Below are 20,449 nucleotides of genomic sequence, written 5' to 3'. Positions count from 1 at the left end.
TTCATAAACTTTGACTCATTAGCCACATTAAGGGACACTGCCCACATCTTCTGGTGAAATCACAACATTACACCTATCTTAGTAAAAAAAAAAAAAAAACGTATTTAAGGATAATGAAACCACTAACAAACAACTAATAGAGAACACAAAACACAAATAATTAAACTTCCTGTGCAAAGACCAAGTTTAGTTATTACACTTATTAGGTCTTAATTATCCCAAATAGCAAGGTGAATTAAAAATTGCACACCAGACAAAAGCTCGGGTCTTAAGAGGCTAAATTGAAAAAGTTAAGAAGAGTCTCACATGAAACTAACCAACAAAAAACTTGGAGAAACTGATTTTTTTTATGAAGAGCTTTGTTTCAAATACAATCCAAAATAGACAGGGAAAGGAAATATGAAATAGAATATGTTTTTGGGTTTCTTTTTAATTTCTTTTTCTATTCGTGTGCAAGCAATTGCAGTATTCAAGATCCGTGGCTGAACCAAAGGCATTACTTTATTCAAAAAAAGTGTTGAGTGTTATAGCTGAAAGTAGAAGAAAAAGCACCAGATTTTGATTAACTGTTAGAGAAACACTTTTCATACAAGCTTGGAAACCATTAGAAAAAGTAGCTCATTCATCCTCGTTCATTTCATTGACTATATGGTTTAAATGTCTGAAGATGAAAGATAAGAGATAAAAGTCTAAATCAAAACCGCAGTGTGAGGTTTTCATCTACAGTCCTCGCTGACTAGCCTGTGAGAAACACAGAAACAACTGTTGAATCCAGGGAAAGGTTGAGCTATAATGGTTTGATGAAAGACATAATGCAAGCTAAGCTATGAAAATAACTTAACACACTTCACACAAATGAATTACAAGGTGTTGGCTGAGGTGAAAGCAAGAATAAAGTGATAAGAGGAAAGGTGATGGAGAGAGTGCATATTCAGAAGAAGAGGGATCTCAGAGGGATGTTTGATTACTGCCCTGAAGATTCACAGCAGGTGATGCTATAGACGTAAAATATGTATTCAACGAGAAAGGCATTACCCTAGGAGTCGACTGGTGTCCTTGTGTGTGTGTGTGAGTGTGTGTGTGGTATGTCTTTGAATAGCATTTTTCAGCAAAGCCAAGATGTAACAAATGTGTGACGATGGGCGGTGAGCAAAAGATGTAAGAGCCGACCAGGAAGCAGAAGAAACATAAAAGTAGGGAGATAGATAAAGAGATTTTAGATGACGCCTTTCTCAAGAGGAATGTCAAGGACTAAGAAGGTACAGAATAGTGAAGTCAGAGAGGGTGGAAAGAATAAAAGAGTGAGATAGAGTGAGAAAAGGAAAGCTTTAAAGACAGAATGATGGACAGAACAAACAATTGAACCAAAGCAGAAAGCAGCAGGAGAGAAGTCAGAAGTCAGCGAGATGGCGAATGTAGGCCATAAAAAACAGAGATCGATGATGAGGGAAGGGAAAAAGACGGCTGAAAAAGCAGCAAGGGAGAGTAAGAAGGAGAGACAGGGTGAGGCAGTTAATTCTCTGCTATGGCTGTGCTAATTAGACAAGCTGCTGGTGGGAGGCTGGCATAAAAGAAGCTGGCAACAAGAAGCAGGAAACGCACGGCAATGGCTAGACATTGTGTCTGTGGGTGTGTGTTATAAAATAATAGGTGAAATCAGGCTGTTACTGTATCAAGAAAATTAAACAAGACAATAGAAATTATAGAAATAACAAGTGTCCAAAACCCAGTCACTATATCAGCTCTTTTTTATTGAACTTATTAAGAATATATGGTGGAAACTCATATTTAGAGCAGCTTTGAAGCATCACTTCACAACTGCTTCTCCATCATGAAATCTCAAACAGAGCCTGAGGCAAGGGCCCAGGAAAACAAACTACACTGAAAGAGCTGAATTCGTTATAACTCATAATGAGTCGCTCTGGGTAACACAACCTAGAAACAGGAGAGTCATGAGTAATCCTATTTTCATGTGGTTTGAGACTTAGATTCTACAAAGATTTGAACTTACGTTTCTGTCCCATTGCGTTGGGCACTGCAGGTCCTGTCGGAGGGTCCCTGTAGGTCTCTTGGTGGTTGGCAGCATAGCTGGCCAGTGGGGCCCCTGCCAACGCAGAGTCCTCGATCCATTCTGCAACAGCAAAAGGCACATGTTCTCTAGATCGGGACTAAACAGGTGCACAGCTGCCCTACTTGTGGAAGGAACAGGGGCTAAGAGCTCTGGGACAGCATGGCCTACTGTGCTGTGTTTACCAGAAAAGGTATCTGACTTTCCATGGAGCTGGAAGGACGTAGGTTTAAACCTTCTGATCCTTCATTTTAACTTGTTTCATGTCTTTTAAATTGTTCCTTGTCTTTGAAAATTCATTTTACTTATGTTTTATGTCTATTCTTTTTTCTCGTATTTCATTTATATATATATCCTGTGAGCACTTTGTTTCAACTATGGTTGTTTTTTAAAGTGCTTAACAAATAAAGTTGGATTGGATAGAAAGTTATCCTTTTCTGTCTGCCTGCTATAAGAAACTTCTGGCCACAGTTAAAGGGGCTTGTTAACTCAACTATAAAGAATGAAATGTAGAATAATTAAAAATTCACATCCCCCTATGAGGAAACTGTAAAGAGACTCAGGTTAAACAGGTTCCTCAAACTTGATGATCTTATTAACTTTGTTTCACATCTTCCTATTGAATAATAAAAAAGAAGCTTTGTGAAGTAAAGCTGCCCATTTGTTCCTAATGGCTCCCATCTTTGATTAATCACCTTGTTATGGCACCAAGCCACCGATCAGCCTGGACACCTCATTAATATTTTCTACAGCAGGACAGAATCAATGTGGAAGTTGAAAAAAATGTTTAAAAACGCTGCTTGAAGGTATTGAGTTTTTTTTTTCAAAGAGAGATTGAGCCTTCAGTCGCAGGGAAAAGTCAGCAGGTAATTGAGTGGCAGCGAATGATTTCTGCTGAATGAGCAGAAGGTGGAGCGCGATAGGATAGATCCCATGTGGGTCAGCCGGCGTTTACGATTAATCTCCCTGCAAGGCGTCCTGGGAATGTATAAAGAGAAAGAGGGTAAGGGGTGACGTAAGATGACCATTTAGTTTCTTTTTGGCAGCTGTGCGAGCTTCATCACTCTGATTACTGGGAGCACAGAGTGTTATTATGTGGCACAAATCAGGACAGAGAGACTGTGGTAGATCGATTTCAGTTGATAGAAACTTACCTGTCTTTGCTTGAGAAAAGAAGCTTTCAAGTTATTATGACAAACAAGTATCCGGGTGCGACAAAGAAAACAGAAATTAACTTCAAAAAGGCTGCAAGGCACAGCCGCAAATAATAGTTATGCCTTTATGAAAGGGCAATTAGCAAATCATAATTTAGCAAGCGACATCGAGTACTGTAGCAGTCAGATAAAAGCAGTAAGAAACAATCTCTCACACACAAGTATATATACACAGCTCAGTCACACAGACATGGATAGAAAGAAAGGAAATGACGCCCTCATTTGGGGCTTGTGAACGAACCTCGGATGTAGCGCTCACCTTCGGGTGGCTGCTGGCTTTGGGGCTGAGGCTGCTGAGGCTGCTGTTGCTCCAGCTGCCTGCGCCTCTTAGCCTCCAACACTGGGTTCTCATACTGGGTCTTCCTGTTGATATGACTTTTGGGTGGAAGTGGAGGAGATGAAAAGATGTAGGATGATGGGTGGGAAGCAGGAGGTAAACATCAGTGGGGACGTGAAGCACAGCAGGGTGGGAAACAAGAGGAGAGGAGAAGGCAATAGGAAAGAGAGGTAGGGTCAAGACAGGGAGGGGACACGGTAACAAAAGTTGATTAATACTCTGTTTGCTGCTATTCAAGAACTGATTTATACTCACACATGAGCCCTAATGAATCAAACAATCATGCCACAACATCACATTTAGTAAATCATGTTTTCATGATGGCTTAATTTGCAGAAACAACAAACATTTTCTCATCACACACACACATCCAGCATGAGATGTTTCCTGTCAACCTCCCAGAGCAGAGAAATTACACCTGAAAGCACCACATTATACAGCAAATGATGGAAACTGTGAATAATGTAAAAATATTACAGACACAAAGAGAAAAAAAAAATAGAAGTGCCACAGCCCTGCGCCCCAGGTGCAGCTTTGAACAACATCAAAAACCAATGAAACACATTCAGAGGCTCAGGGGCTTCACACAAGATGAAGAGCACACATGTGCTCTCACAAACACACACACACACGCACACACACAGACACAAAACACACGCAGTGGCTGCATGTTTCCCCCAAATGATCATGACACAAACAAAATGGCCTACATTTTCCGGCACACAAAAGACCAAAATAGCTGTGAAGAAATCAGGCTGTGATGTCGTTCAGCAGAACTGTACGTACACAAGATGGGCTCCTATTTAGAGTGAGGTCAAGAGTTTCTTTTGTTAGGAGGAAAACATGTGAGAGCGGTTATAATTATGTTTAAGAAGATTGCAAGACTGTCATTTGCGCTTCTTTCTGCAAGCATGAGCACAATATTATTTAAGTGTCCTAGCTGATTGAACATTGTATGTCACTTACTCAACATAGTAGACCCCGTACACTGGATCATCTATTTTCTCCCATCCTGGTGGAAGTTCTGCAAAAAACAGGGACAGAAGCAGTTAGAAAATGAGGTACATGCAGTCGTGAAGTTACAAGAGGCTGTATATTGAGCCATCAGAGGTAAAGCCAGCATAGACCTTTCTCCTCCCCATTGTATCTGCCTGTCAGTCAGTCTCCAGGGCATGAGCAACTCAACAGCTTCACAGGCTGCCAGCCGGCCCCCCTCCCTGTCCCCTAACACTGCTGACATTTCCACACATCAGATTAGAACAGAGCAAGACCCCCTCGGGCAGAGATGGATGGATGAATGGTGAGATGAAAGAAGGCGGGAGGAAGAGGTGGTGAAAGGGTCAGACAGGACGACCAGGAAGAGTGGAGAAGAAGGCGAGAAGGGAAGGGCAAATAAAGGTAAGAGGAAGGAGGAGGAAGATATAATCCAGACTTTTAAACCCATGAACTCAATCAAGGGCACAAAAAATGCTTGATTTGAAAGGCTTGAGTTGGCCAGTGTACAAGAAATATGAGTAAAAACAATTGGTTGTCTTTTCACAACAAAGTTGCACATTTCCAATCAGGTTGATGGCTATTTCAGTGAAAGGACACCTGCCTGTTCCTGGACAAAGAGAACTTTATCAGTGGGAGGCTCATGTGTCTGTGTTTCTTTTTATAGGATTACTCTCTCTGTTTATGTGTGTGACCTGACTTAACCCCTCTTTGTACTCTTCACTGTAACCTTGACAAGCCTGAAAACATACTCCAGTCAAGAAGGTTAGAAAGTAAGTGGCTAAAAGTGATGCTAACATGCATGAACAGGCTACTCTGCAGCCAGTAAAAACTGTAACTGGTTATAATATAAATAAATCTGGGCCCACTTCAGCAGACTGTTGAAGCCCTGATGTAATCATTTCATTGCCAGAAAGAGTGATGTCTTATCTTCAACAGAGCTGTCTGATTCAGCTCTATAGTTTGATTACAGAAGCATTGATTGCTGGCTGGCCTCCATATAGATAATGCCAGAGGATTCTAATTGGCTACAAACACAGATTGTCCAATAGTCCTCTCCTGTGATGTATTAGTTTTACATATTATTACCCTCAGCCAATTAAGCCTCACCCTGTGTGCAAGTAGACGGTAATTACAATCATCCAGCTTGGAGAGCCTCCCTCTGCTTTCTAATGAGGGGGTCCGTTTGTTAGAGTGGAGTCAGTGGCAGAGGCAAAAAGTAGAGCCAGATGGAAATGTTTAAATTGTCTGTATTTGACTCTCACTGCTCCAGATTACAGTTTGTCTGACCAGGTAGGCACAGGAAAAAACTGTATTCAGAGTCATCAATTTCCTGATTGTAAACAACAGAATGATTCCTGTGCTTATTCCTTCGACACTTGCCAAACGCAGCTAATGTAAAGAGTGAAAGGGAATGCAAGGTTACAGCGGCAGTGCTGCAGCAGGGTGAACCTCGGAGCAGGCACGGTAAATTATCATTCAGATGTTTTGAACTGGAACGTTAAATGGAATGCAGTCCCGCCTCGCCTTGCGCAAAATTTTAATCACCCACTTGATTTCACACTGCACTAGTTTCGCTCCAGGAGGAGCACCTGTGAGTGTGCGTGTGTGAGTGTGGTGAATTTGTTTGTGTGCAAGAGCAAAGAGAGGACATTTGTTGCCAGTCCTCACAATATTGTGTGTATTTCAGTGAGGAGAAATGACAAAGACAGAGAGAAATCTGTCAGTCATCAAGCAGTGCTCCTCTGTCACCCTGTGTACCTTCTCCCGAGCAACACCTTCCACCAACATATTGTGAATTCAAGCAGGAGTCAACTCCGATTGATGTCATGTTTAACTATTTGCATTTTATTCTCTTGATGCAGTGCTGTGATTGATTCCACTTTATTAAGCATATCCTAATGAGAGTCCTTATACAAACGTGTGTGTATGTGTGTGAGAATCTGTGCATGCTTGTGCCTACGCTCATAAAATACTTGAGTCTGCTCATCCTCAGAGAACTGAGTTAATTGCGTTTCTTTGACCACTTGTATTGGATTGTGCTGATCGATACCTATTGAACGAGCTCATCCAGTGGATGCTGTCTCACAGACAGGGGAGTTGTCTGATCTGATACTTATAACATGGCAGCTCTTAAAGATGCTTAACAATGTGAGCTGCTAACAAGTCTGAAGTCCTGTAGACAGTTTTCTTCACAGAGCATCATCCACTTTTCACCTGTGATGCTCGGTCTCTGTCTTGCTCGCTTCTGCCGCAACAGAAAAAGCTTGAAGAGGCTAAAAGTAGAACAGTGTCTCTCCCAAGGTGACCTCTTTCACGTAACACTTCATTTCAGCAAATGCACACATAGAAATATTGATTAAGGCAGCTTAAGCAGATGATGAAAAAAATGCAACCATAAGATTCCAAGATAGGAGTGTGTATTTATATTTTATCAAAATTTAGACCTGCTTTAAATGAAATTTTGTCTCATGTCAGGCTGTTTATGTTGTATCCATCACTGACATTGTTAACTGTCCCTGCAGACTGTCCCCAGACACCGTTTATCCTGCAGAAATGGCCACGCTGCTGTGTCTGATAGGCTAGTTAGGGTGCTAAGAGACGTCAAGAAGAAAGCCTGCTGTATACCAGCTCAGACAGACCCCCATTAAGAAATCATCATTACAACAAACTTTCTCAGATCTGCATTTATCTCCTATGTGGGAGATGACAGACTGTGGGTATATGAGTGCCTTTTGAGTGAGTGTCAGATTGCTTGTGTGCACAGCGGTGCTCAAAGCAAAGACAATGTGTGTTTGTTAAAAATTACAGCTCAATAATGTGGTTAGACAAGGTGAAGGTCAATGTTCTGTCATTGTGGTATTATGTCTAATTATTGGATGGTTAGAATCATTGTTATAGTCAACTCTCGCCAACTGTCAGATGAGTCTGTATGAGCCACTGGTGGCCTATGATTATGTAGATGTGCACTACTAACTGTTGGGACTCTATTATCTTCATTTATCCAACTGTTCAAATTCAGCTGACATGTTTTGAAGGGTGGAAATGAATCAGATATTAGCAAACCCATGTTGTCAGTGATGTTAGGATGATGAAAAATGGGTTTGTGTTAAAGTACGTGGTCCAGTAGATGAGTTAAAATCTTACCAAGGTCATTGTCCAGCTCCTCTGTGTGTACCCCTTCTACAGCAGGATGGACAGCGCAGCAGCACAGGAATGTTGAAGAGAAGAAACAATAAGCAGAATAGCACATTTGTGAGTCACTCAACTACAACTGGCAATGGCACGTTTTCCACAAATGACTGAATTTCAGCCCAGAGCTCCTAGCTTTCAGGTCAGCTAATAAGTAACATTTTCAGCATTAAGGCATTTCACCAGAGGGAAATCAGCAACTGCAAGAATCACACAACATTAGTGGAAGCATTGTGTTTTCTGTGAAAGGAGCAATCTGTGTTAAAGATCTATAAGCAGGCATGACACCTAAGTGTGGGCTATCTAATTATTACTGGAATTAGATGATGCAAATGCAAATGAGTTAATTTGTAAAGCTGTGGGGCACACTGCTCTGCCTAACAGTGAAATGAAAGAGCACAGCGGAGTGGTGCCTCCCAACTGCTGCTCACACTTTTCTGTGACTCAACAATGACACCTAAGGGCTCCTGGGAGAACTACTATTACCACTAACTTTTTAAAACACCTGACACTTTCAGGATACAAGAATTTAACTAAATAAAAACTTAAAGTGTTTTCTTCCTTTAAGTCATAAATTTAATAAAATCTTAACAAATCTGAGTGGAAACAACCGAGGACATAATGGCATTCTTACCTTTGCCCAAAACTCAAAAGCTATTTTAGTTATTATAATACTGCAAGAAACACCTGGTAAATATCTTAACAAAAATCTGCAGTATGGCAAACAATATGTGATGTAATACTCAATTTTATCCACCAATCTGACACGTACCATCGTCTTCACATTCTTCCAGGGGTTTTTGAGGCTTATCCAGGCACCGAGGGTCTATCCAGGAGGTTGTTTTTGTATTGTGGCTAAACAAAAAGAAACACAAGGGAAATGAACAAATTAGTTTTTAATATTTAAAATTGCAGCCGTAAGATTTGGCCTCCAAACATACTGATACAATTTCAGGTTTAGAAATTGTACGATAAAGCAGTGCATGACCCCGAAAAGCCTGTGACAAGTCACTATACATTAGGGTCAGCTCATTCTCATTTGTTTATGTTACACATAAAAATAAACTGAAATTCACTGGCTACACTTATTCACAAAACAGAGAACCAAAGGAAGCACAAAGAGCAGAGGAGAATATTTAAGAGGAAGTTCTCCTCTTCTATTGATCTTAACTTCAGTCGGCAGACTTAAGATGGAGGAAGCAGATGCTGACAAAGACTTTCCTACCGTGTTCTTGAAGAAACAACAGAAACTTACAGAGTTACCGTATTTGTTGAGGACTGAAGTTATTATTGAGTGTACGGTAAAGTCTCTATAAGTCTAATACATCAAAACAAACAAAGGGTATATGTCACAAAAGTGAACCAAACACTCGATATTTAGCTTCACTCACGTTTAGTATGACTCACTTTTCATCCAGTGGTCATCAAGCATAAAGTCTGCTGACCTGATTTCTTCAAGCAGCGCTTTTCACAGCTTCAAGGCTCTGACCAAGTATTTTCTGTCATCCCGGTTCTAAAATGCTCATAAACACCTGAACACTCTGAGCACTGGTTCAAATGTAACCCAAAGGCCAGAGGAGGAGATGGAGAGAGGAGATGCATGGTCGGTGTACGGTCTTAAAAACATCCAAGGAGCCAGTACAAAGAGTTTAAATTAAGCGTAAATTATCTGAGTTCTGATTTGACGTCGGGCACCTGAGTTTAGTTAAATGTGAAGATAATCTGAAGATTTTTGGTGGAGACCAGTGTTAGGCCTGTTATTGAAAAAAGTAATATCTTACTCAGTACTCATTACTCTTTTTAAAGGTAATATTACTTTACTTTTTACTTCCCGCCAACAGTAATATATGTCACTACTCATTATGATACTTTTCTTTACACCTCATAAAATGAGCAATTACGTCCTATATCCCTGTGATTTTGAGTTTGCACATGGCTCCTGTGTGAATGTAATTTCTGCAGCTGATGGACGCCTTAAAGTTAAAGGCTTTATGAGAGACACATCTGGTTCAACTGAGGACAAGAGACACTTTTTTTGAAATTCAGTAAAAGTTGATCTAAGCTGAAAGAGACCTAGTATCAGGACACAATTTACATCTGCGAAAACTAATGTTGCTTTCATCTGTTTTCTTAACAAAACTAAAATAATGGACATGTTTCCAGCCACTAAGTGTTAACGTGTACTGCTACATTTTTTAAGCTATACATGTCAACAACTCAGAACACAATGCCATTGGCCTAAATAAATATATAAATATATAATATAAATATATAAAAAAAGATATTAGCAACAACATATCAGGCAACCATGAAGCGATCTACCTTGCTGCTTGGCTAACCTGTGCAATTAATTCTGTGGATGCTGTATTTTAAATCATTAGTGGGTTAATATCAACAGTAAAGAGGAAACAAGTTATTTTTTTGCGTAACTGTAATATTATTGCAGGAATTTCAAGAGTAACTTGTTACACTAATCGTTACAAGTAAAATTAACATTATTTCACTCACACGTCACTAGTAACCCCTGCCCAACACTGGCTGAGACAGGTAAAGAAGCTGTTGCGATAGCGTTGAGATGAAGGCATATAAAATGGTCTATATTCATGACCATGGTGTCTGCATCAAGCATAGCTAACAGTCCAGGCATTAGTCATTGTTTACTTCTAGATTAGCTGCTACTGTTGTTGATCGGACAGTAAATCAATGCTGTCTACAGAAAAGGAAATACGGCCCTTATCTTTAGTGCAGGTTACACCTGAAAAGTTAGCCTCTGCTTCATGTCTTGATACAATAATTCAAAGGTTCTGAGTTTGCGTTAATTAATTGATTTATTTCATTAAAGATTTTCTTTTTGGTGCTTGTGTTCAGTTGATTCTCTGTTATTTTGATACCTACGATACAAAGTGGAAACATGGATCTACAGCTACTAACCTGAAAGGTAACTATCAAAGTCAAAGCACTTTTCTGTTTCCACACTTAATGCTTATGAATCTGAACACTAACCCCTTTTTTGAACTGATAATGTGAGGTTAACATTACACCAATTGCCCTCTCAACAGCAACCTCTGACATTGTGACACTATGAGTGTATCCATCTTGAATGACTTACTCTATAAAGTAGACCTCTCCGTTCTCGGTGTAGGCCATCTCCCAGTTGTCAGGCAGAGGTCCTAGCGGATCCTCCGGGGGAGGATGGCTCAGGTGAGGGTGTGACTGCTGTGTGCTCTCCGTGGTGGCCGGTGGTGAGGGGGTTGTCTCAGTGTAGGGAGGTTCACTCTGGCGGGGGATGTAGGGGCGCACCGAGTGATGGATCTCGTCTAATTCACTTGAATCTCCTGAAGAATCAAGAACATGTTGACGAGGTTAAACACTTTCACTCAAAGGCATGAACTGTATCATTCAAACTTAAAGAACAACAAAAATACTCTTACTGAAAAGATCTTCACCATCTGAAAAACACTGTGGTTGGGAGGAAAAACTTTTGGAGCATCACACGCCCAGCCATAGGAGCCAAGTTAGTTAAAGATCCAATTATTATGAATGAACTGCTTTTGCCTAAGTTTACAGACAGATGCAGAGGTCAACAATCTTTTTTGTGTTTTTGATTTTCAGTTAGTTTAAGAAGATATGTTCAAATCTTTTACACCTGAGTACTTGACTTAAATCCCAGCTGCATCACATTTAAATATTTCCATTTATCCTTCACTACTTCTAAAAGCCTCAACAAAAATCCCTGAGTTCAGATTGCTTAGTGGGCAGTTCACACCACTAACCATGAAATCCAAAGTGCTATCACCTTGCTTCCTGCGATTGCCTTTTCACACCCACACTACACTCACACCCTCAGAGCTCACACAATCACAGACGGCAAATAAACAACTTTTGGTCCCACTCTTTAAAAACACATGGCTGCAACAGCTTCAGCTCTGAGTCAACCTCTCCAAATGTCTACTGACATACTAACACACTGGAATAGATATTACAAATTAGTGCAATAAGTGAGTATTCAAAATCACAATGAAGAGGGTAGTAAAAAAAAAAAGTTGTCAGCAATCATCATGAAAGACGTGTTAAACTAGCAAAAATAATAAAAAGTCTCTGATTCACAAAACCCAAATGACTCATTGAAAACCAACAATATTATCAAATAATAGGAAAAGATGAAAGATGCTCAGACCTCTACACTCTGCTTCTTGCAGCCAGATGGCACTATTTTACATTTTTGCCTGCATAGTTACAGGCAGACATAGTCAAACCCAGAGACCACTTACTCACCAATCAAAGACGCTCTTGTACTCTGCAGCCCCTCACCACACAAAAGTGCTCTCTCTGCATCTTTCTCCCCCCTCTTCCTCCTTTGTGCTCTTTCTCCTATTTCTTCATTTTCTGAGCTTATCCTCCTTCTCTAAACACACTCCTCTCTGCTTTCTCTTTGTCTCTGTCCAAACCTTTCAGGCATGCCCAGTTCGCCCCTTCTAAGCCCTTCCTTCTTTCTGCTTAGTGTCCCGCTACCTCGTCTCCACCTTCAACCACACCCACTTTATCTACCTCAGCTCAGGGTCCTCTCTTCCAAACAGGGCTACAGGCTGCAGAGTCACAGTCTGGTGTCAAACTCCAAACCAAACAGGACACAGCATGTGGTCAGGCTCATGTGTTAGTCGATTATGCGAGCAACTGCATTTGTCATTGTGACTGGCTGCACTCCTGCTTGAGGCTCCATGTCTGTTTTGAACAAACAAGGAATTATCATGCAAAGTACAGGTAGTGTCGTACATGATAAGAAACATCCGTACCTGCTGACAGCTGTAAAACAGCAGCACAAGGTGTTGAGAAGGTGGAAAAACCTGTCTACAATTGTGGACAAGTGAGGCGAGCCTGTGCAGACTGTGTTTGTCAAAGCCAAGTGGTGAATCATTTGGCTGTCTCCTGTGCACAGAGGCCCATTTTGAATTAGTTGGGGAATAGTACCAGCTTTGGAGCCTTATCCTGCTCAGTATTTTGTAACCAAATAAAATGTGTTGAGTCTTAATCCATTTGGGACAAACTCCTGTTTACACCTGCTTCATAATTCATTTGAAATAAGTCTTGAGTGACTGCTAGTTATTGGATTTTGCAGAGACAGTGTTAAAAAGGAAAAAAAGCACATCTGGGTTCAGCAAAACAAAGGGAAGGACATTTCTGTATTCAAGTTTAAAGTCAGCCTTTAAAGATATTTTAATGTGATGTACCTTAATTTGTTTCATTTATCTACAGTATAATATGGAAAAAAGGCTTCTAAAAAAATAAATCAAACAGAGCAGCACGGGTTCAGATTTAATGACTATGGGAATGCAATGAATCATGGTCCAAATTACTGGATCCATTGTCCACATTGTTATCAAAAGCTCTTTATGCAACGCCAGATCATTCAAACCTCTGTAATGTCTGATCATCAGTAAAAAATAGAATGAGGTGTGCTGGTGGAACTAACTTGTCTTAATTCTTTGTTATTAATGGAGGCAGTAAAAAAAATGTTACATGAGAATCCCTGTAAGCTGGAGAAGAGCAGGTTTGAAAACCACTGTATAAGTGTGAGTGTCTGAAGTTCCTGCTGAGTGTCTACCTCTTGTGTTTCTGTGATGCAATGTATGTTTATTACCTGGGACACCAATATGAAGCTGTCAGGGGTTCAGAACAAAAGTACAGAAGTTTGAGGACCACAGAGCTATGCTACATGTGTGTAATTTGAGGATGTGCCCCATGATCGGGTATTATCTGTACTGTTAAATTGCTGCCTTTTATGTTGTGCAATTTGTGAACCAACATTTTTAAAGGTACTTTAAGTTATCTTTATATTAATACAGTAGGGTTTCGAAAACAGGATCCTGTTAAGAGTCGATAAGAAATGTTTCAATCCATCAACATCACCTTTGTGCTTAATGGTTCCTTTATCTGTTCTGAAAATTACACGGCCGAACCTTATGTTGACTAGTTTGTCCTGGTTATCTTAGCTTCTTATCTTAGCTCCAATGACCATTTATACCTCTATTCACTTATAAACTCAATAAAATTTTGATAAAGAATCGGATCAATGAGCAGAATAGATAAGGGCATTGGTACCATTAGTAAGACCACATGAAGTAAACAAAATGAGATGATCAGTAAAATGTGAAATTTATATAAAGTAAGTATACACATCTTTACTTTTTAGAGGTTAAATAACTGGAAATTTTGCATTTTCTCTCTAACGCACAAGTATTACTGAATATTTTGTCCAGGTTAATACAAAAAGTGCATAAATCATCGAGAAATGCAGCTACCTGGGCTGCTACTGTTGGCAGCCTGAATAGATCAAGTCTGTGAGTGAAACCTGCGAACTATCAGCCTGTGAAGTGGCTACTGCTTGAGTGGGAATGTGTTTTCAAACACTGTCAACTCTTCACATTTTAAGTGTGGCTTCCAATAATTTAACAGAAATATTGATTACGTCATGTGTTGATAATTACTGTTTGACTAGATCTGATTATGATATCACAAAGACAGCATTTATGCTGTTCCTGTTTTTTTTATTATTATTTCTTTGTATAGAAAAAACACAGTTTCTGGGAGGATAGCATACATGGCTAAAAGATTAAAGACATCCTGTCCCTTTGACAACGTTCCTAAATCTCTCAGCAACCACGACGTCTTGCAAAGTTGTTTAAGCTAAGTTATGACAGTTACCTTCAACTAAGCACTTTTTGTTGATCTCTTTTTTTCTTTTTGGCAGAGAGAAAGTCAAATTTGGCACAATCTGATCGCCATCATAATGAAATCTAATGCTTTGGTCGTACCATGTTCAAAGTATCACTGTTTCTGTTTCCTTGAGTGATCCAGTGTATTAGCATATCATGTAAAGAAATGCATCAGTGCTTTCATCTCCCTCCTCGTAGCCCAACGTACCTGTAAAGCTACTGTTCATGTCAGGGAGGTCCTCGTCGTCCTCCTGCTGATGCTCTCCAGGCCCTATTCCAGCATTGTGCATGTCATTGTAGGACTTGGTGCGTCGGGGAGTGGATGGCTGCGAGCCCGGCAGGCTACTGAGCCCGTCTGGCAGTGGGGCATCACCGCCGCTACCGCTATTGCTAATCACTTTCCCACCGGGGGGCTGCACCGGTGGCTTGGGCGTCCCATAATAGTTACCTAGGCAACAGAGAAGAAGGCAGGGAGGAGGGATTAAAAAAAGAAGACAGAGACAAGAAAGGCATTTTAGTAGGAGGGTTAAAGATGGGAGGGGTCAAGGGGATTCTGAACAAGTTTGTGTGTGTGTGTGTATGTGTGTGTGTGTGTGTGTGTGTGTGTGTGTGTGTGTGTGTGTGTGTGTGTGTGTGTGTGTGTGTGTGTGTGTGTCTGTGTGTGTGTGTGTGTGTCTGTGTGTGCGTGTGTGGTTGGGGGTTTAATTCTAGCCTTTGTATGCAAATTGAGAAGCCTGCACTTTGTGGGAAAATGTGAATTCCTGAAGAAACCACATTTCACAATGTTAACCTCCTCTTTGCATCAACTTTTATACTACTGGATCTTTCACTCAAGTGGTCTTCCTCACTAGGACATAATGCCTGTTAGATGCAGAAAATTTGGTTTTCCACTAAACATCCAGGATAGATTGTTGTTGCAAAAAGTAAAAGTGAATGTTTTTAAGTAGTTCACACAACTGTTTGAACACATGAAGTGAAAGCAGTTTGCAGCCAAATGTTCTCTACTGCCAGATCCTCGTTTTACTTAAACTGGGCGTTTGAGTCATTTTCATGCCAAATCACATCAGGGCAGATCTGAAGAGACTGTAGTATCTGAGCTCAATGCCAAATTCTTCACAAGAACAGTTTGCATTAGCATCCAAAATATCAAAGTAGCTGGAAAAAGTTAAACATGAAACAAAACTTTTTACAGCAGCCATTTTGGCAAATGATACAAGAAGATAAAAGCTTCATTTTAGACTGAGGAGTGTATCCCGTTCAGTTAGAGCTAGTGGTAAAGTGGTTTGCATTTGATAACTGTAAAGCAGTTAGCATGTCTTAACACTGATTTAAACTTTAAAGATCTTTAGCCACATCCGTAATTATCACCCTGTCACTCGAAATACATTTCACGGCACTTGAAGAACATCTTTTCATTGAGATCATGTAGTCTATTCACTGATCAAATGTAGCTAATTTGTCTCTGGATCAATGCTAACACAAAAAAACCGCCCTGAAAAAGATTTTACCTGGTATTAGTGCACACTATATCAGTGTCAGTCCCTTTTGTAGTTTTTGGTGGCTGGCAGGAAACAAGACGGTGCACTCCTCAAGTGATAAGTCTACTTTTCAAACAAAGTGCTTGTTTTGAGCATGTTGCAAACTTAAGATTGACATAAAAAACTTCTGATTTCTTCCTCTGCTGTGAAGGGATGGAGCTGCCAGTCACGGATGGCCTTGTATACTTTCCCTGTCTTTATAGACAGAGATAAATCCATTGTTATGGAACACTGAACAAGCTAAGTGGACACTGCGGACACTTAATTAAACATTATCTGACTGAATGGATGTGATATGGATGGATGCAGTGTTGTTGTGTACAGTCCTGTCTCTTGTTCAGCAGCCAAACAGGAGTGTTGTGTGCTGTATGTGACATAAAACAGTTAACAGCAGCTAGGAAGCAGCATGAATATGGGAAGAACAGGGCTGATTTATTGGATAGCAGTGATGTTAGTCTGGTTGCTAACCCATTAGGATCACATTATGACCCAAACACCCTGACCTGACCTAAAACGTGTCTGGTTTTGCGTCTGTGTTGTAATAAAAAGCCTGACAACATAAAAGCACATCAACCCATCACTAACTGCAGTTTTTGACAACTGCAGCTCTCTGCTGAGTTGTATATCTAACATCCATAAAATCAATTTTTCATGGGTACAATTGTCTGATGTTCTAACACTGAAGAGAAATCTGAAAACGAGACTGACAGCAACCTTTCACACTCTCAAACTAAGTTCTTCTTTTAAATCCTAACTCTTCTTGTCTACCTTTTCCTTTACTTCTGTTTTTCAAAAAGTCTGAGAGCTACTTTCAGTTTCCCAGGGCTTTGAGGACAACATGTTGCTAAGGGCTATGTGACCAACATTTATGGTGGACAGGGTGCTGCAAACGAAAAAGCAAAGATGCAAGATTTTTGTTTTCTTTGTTAAAGTTCAGAAGACAATTAGTGTGCTGTTTTTTACTTGGTTTCCTTTAGTTTGATTGTTGGACTTCAATGCTACGAGAATAAAGAGTCAGGCATCTTTCTCTAAAGCAGGGCAGGCTTGTTTCACACATTGGCTAGAATTGGAGTGGAAAAGTATTCCCTCTCTCTCTGCCACCAGGTGAGCAACCTGTTCAAGAACAAGGCTGAGTGAGAAAGGCAAAAGCCACACATGCCTTCTTTCCTTTAGTAAATGCAGGTGTGGAAAGATTTCACCCTTGCAGAAGGAACAGTAATTAAAGCCAAGTCTGAAACCAGGCACAACTTCTTACAGCAGCAAATAAAAGCATCAGGAACATCTGTGTTATTACAGGATGTGACAGGGCTGTGTCCATCACTTGATTTTGAGTGATTAATACTCCATAGTAGCCATGTCCAAAGGCCTGGGGGCCATTTGTGGCCCAAGGCCCATTTTCATACATCCCCCAGTTTTCATCTTACACTATATCTATCATGTAACTGAAATTAAGTGTACATTTACATCTTCTGTCAAGTGCACAAACAATAACCAAAGTGTCTATAGTAGTGTCTCCCAAAACAGTACTACATGGTCTGTACATGGGTTACTTGTATTAAGCTAAAGCGCTGTACATCCTGCAGAAACTTAAGAATTCAACTTTTCCAGATAGACCAGTAATGTGGGTTGGTGAGGAGGATCCCGATATAAAGCAGAGGGATCTTTTGAATGAATTTAATCCCATATTTAGAATATTTAACATTAAGAAAAACTCAACCAAACATGACTTTTTAAAATTTACCTTCATATGTTCCAATTTCTAATAAGGTCCCACTTTTCTCCAACTCCAGGAAGTCCTCCACTGAGAGGAAGTTGTAGTCCACCCCAGGAACTTCTCCGTCTCTTGGGGCACGGGTTGTACCTGAAAAACAGGACAGTGTGAGAATTAGAAAACAACACGAAGAACACAAAATGCATCTTGAGATCTTCACTAGAAGCACTAATTACATCTGCATCAGCTGAAAACTGATTTTGTAATTTATCCATGACTGTTTTAAATATTGCAGCGTTTATGGGAATATGGGCAGTAAATGTGCAGAGTCTGAGATGTAGTTTTCATTGATAAATACCAGAAAAAGAAAATAATGAGAAGGCATTATCCATAGAGCAGATGATCCACTGATGCTATGATCTGCCTTCACACCAGGATGGGGCGTGAGGTATCATAGTAGCACTTTAGTGGGATCTAGCCCTATGTGAGGGGGAAAGGTGTGTGTGTGTATGTGTGTGTATATGTGTGTGTGTAAGCTTGTGGGATTGTAGCACCTCTCTTTAATGACTGCAGCCAGTTGGCCACTGTGGCATCAATAGTAAACGGCTTTAAAGAAACACAAAAAGCCAAACTATCCTCTGTTTCAAACTACACAATCTGCTTTCCTTGTTCCCTTTATTATTCCATCTTTACCTGACTGGTGCATATTACTACTACTACCGCCTGGCTGCTATTTCATTTTTCTTTTGATACCTCTTCAGTCTTTAATGCTTTGAATCTAAGCACAAAAGAAACTGATTCTATCAGAGGCTTAAAAACAGAACAAGTATAGGAATCGAGACAGTTTCGGCTCATGGCAAATTATCTTTCTCATCTCTCTCATTCTTACAGACATCTGCTTGCTGACAACAGAGGGCTTTCCCTCCTTTGCTACCATCTCTCTTCCATCTCTTGATATATCGGTCTTATCTCCCAATCACAACGTCTCCAGTGGGTTTGTAAGCAATAAGCGGGTAAAAATAGATATGTGGGGATTGGGGGAGAGACTCCCTCTGCAGCCATGTTCTGTGACACTGGTGATAAATCACAGATGTGTGGATCCTGACTCAAGCAAGCATTACTCTCACCAAGGAATACAGCACATGTAGAAGGACATGCATGTAGAAGGTAGGGCTGCAATTCGATTCTATTATGATTTGATTTAAATTGTGATTCCTCCATGTATACAATTTTTTGGCTTGCTTTTTTTTAAAACCAGACCATGATAAAAAGTGAAATGATGATGATAGTGTCTAGGGATGGGTACCTTTCACATGTGAAACAATACAGTACAGATGCCTGGTATCTAGCATCGGTACCGGTACCCAACGATACCAATTTTCGGTACTATTATGTGTTTATGTGGTAAAAAACATTAATTTGTTGAACAATACTAGATACATATTTCTTCAATTTAACATAATTATGCTTCAATATATAACCTTGCAATGCTGTGTTCATGTTCAGCATGTAAAATCACCTATTCTTTAACTCCCTCACAGTCACAAGGATGCATTTAGGTACCTAAACATGACACCTTTTGATTTTACGTGAATGGGTACCTGGAACTACAGACAGAATTTGGTTGGTTCCTTTAAAAGTACTAAATCAGTACCCATATCTAATAATGTCTACAGACTATATCAGGAGCCATAATTTCCCCAAAAATGCAAATCACATAAGTCAGAAAGAAACATTTCACCCTCTGCTGGAGAAAAGTGGTAACTGTTTTTCAATCCAGTTTATGAACAATAAATGAAAAGAATAATTTGAATCTGAAAAAAATAAATAAATAAAAAAGAACAAACATTTTTTGATAAAGAATCCCGATTTTGATATTGTCAAACAAAAAAATCCCGATTTTTCGATTCCCCCCCCCCCACCCCTAGTAGAAGGACATGTGTGTAGAAGCACTGAAACGATTCTTAGGCATCACCCTGCTTCCCAATCAGGGTATTCTTCTGTTACCACTATGATCAGATACAGCAAAGGGGAAGCACTAATGCACAAATAAGGAAAGTCTTCCCTTCCATTGGTGGCACTCACACTCACACTTACGAGTCCAAACTCCCACATCTGAGACCAGACACTCATGCAGCAAGAGGAAATTGACTTAGAGTCAAACAAATCACCACTGAAATCTCCCAGACAGTTTGCTCAATCCAAGGCACCGAGTCTTTTACAGAATGTCGACCTTGGAGAGTTCTCAGCTGAGCTAGAGCATTCAGCCGACTGTCAGTTTACTACCAACACAAAGGCGGCCATTGATTCAACTCCATTTGGACGATGCTGCTCTTAGAAACCCAAATAGGAAGTGGAATTGTGACCGGTGTTCTAAAGTGGATAGAAAAGCAGAGCCTTGGCTTGGACCCAGGGGTAAGACAGTGTCAACGCTATAGGCCTGATTAATTCAATACACAAAAGCCCCATTGACCGAGCTGTGAAGTAGAGTGAGGAAGAAAGACAGGTTAGGGAAAGAGAGTTGAGCCTTGAGATGCCTACAGACAGGATTGGATGACAGCTATTCTGGATTATGACTTTAAAAATGCAAAGGAAGTCAGAGGAGTGAGATTACCAAATTTAAGCGTTAGCATAATCTGGCACATGCAATGAGAGATTTGCTATGGGGTGTTCATCTAGCACT

The 20,449-nt window shown here is 40.2% G+C and overlaps 1 protein-coding gene across 8 annotated transcripts in view; it reads right to left on the bottom strand.

Annotated features, from left to right (window-relative positions):
• Window positions 1-20,449, bottom strand: part of magi1b (membrane associated guanylate kinase, WW and PDZ domain containing 1b) — a 165,576-nt gene that overhangs the window by 37,344 nt on the left and 107,783 nt on the right. For 6 of the 8 annotated variants that reach the window (XM_074680242.1, XM_074680275.1, XM_074680249.1 and 3 more), the window contains exons 3-10: window positions 17,797-17,916; window positions 14,726-14,965; window positions 10,914-11,139; window positions 8,577-8,659; window positions 7,760-7,795; window positions 4,586-4,643; window positions 3,524-3,657; window positions 2,012-2,131 (exon numbers count right to left, since the gene is read on the bottom strand). In XM_074680242.1, the coding sequence (XP_074536343.1) occupies window positions 2,012-2,131; window positions 3,524-3,657; window positions 4,586-4,643; window positions 7,760-7,795; window positions 8,577-8,659; window positions 10,914-11,139; window positions 14,726-14,965; window positions 17,797-17,916 (1,017 nt within the window). The remainder of the gene's footprint in view (window positions 1-2,011; window positions 2,132-3,523; window positions 3,658-4,585; window positions 4,644-7,759; window positions 7,796-8,576; window positions 8,660-10,913; window positions 11,140-14,725; window positions 14,966-17,796; window positions 17,917-20,449) is intronic. The other 2 variants (XM_074680298.1, XM_074680266.1) reach the window with 1 other exon arrangement.

Source organism: Halichoeres trimaculatus, unplaced genomic scaffold (assembly GCF_033239565.1).
Source record: "Halichoeres trimaculatus isolate MK-OKI-2021-1 unplaced genomic scaffold, fHalTri1.1 fHalTri1_scaffold_1, whole genome shotgun sequence".
Lineage (NCBI taxonomy): Eukaryota > Metazoa > Chordata > Actinopteri > Labriformes > Labridae > Halichoeres > Halichoeres trimaculatus.
This window is presented reverse-complemented; position numbering and strand designations above follow the sequence as displayed.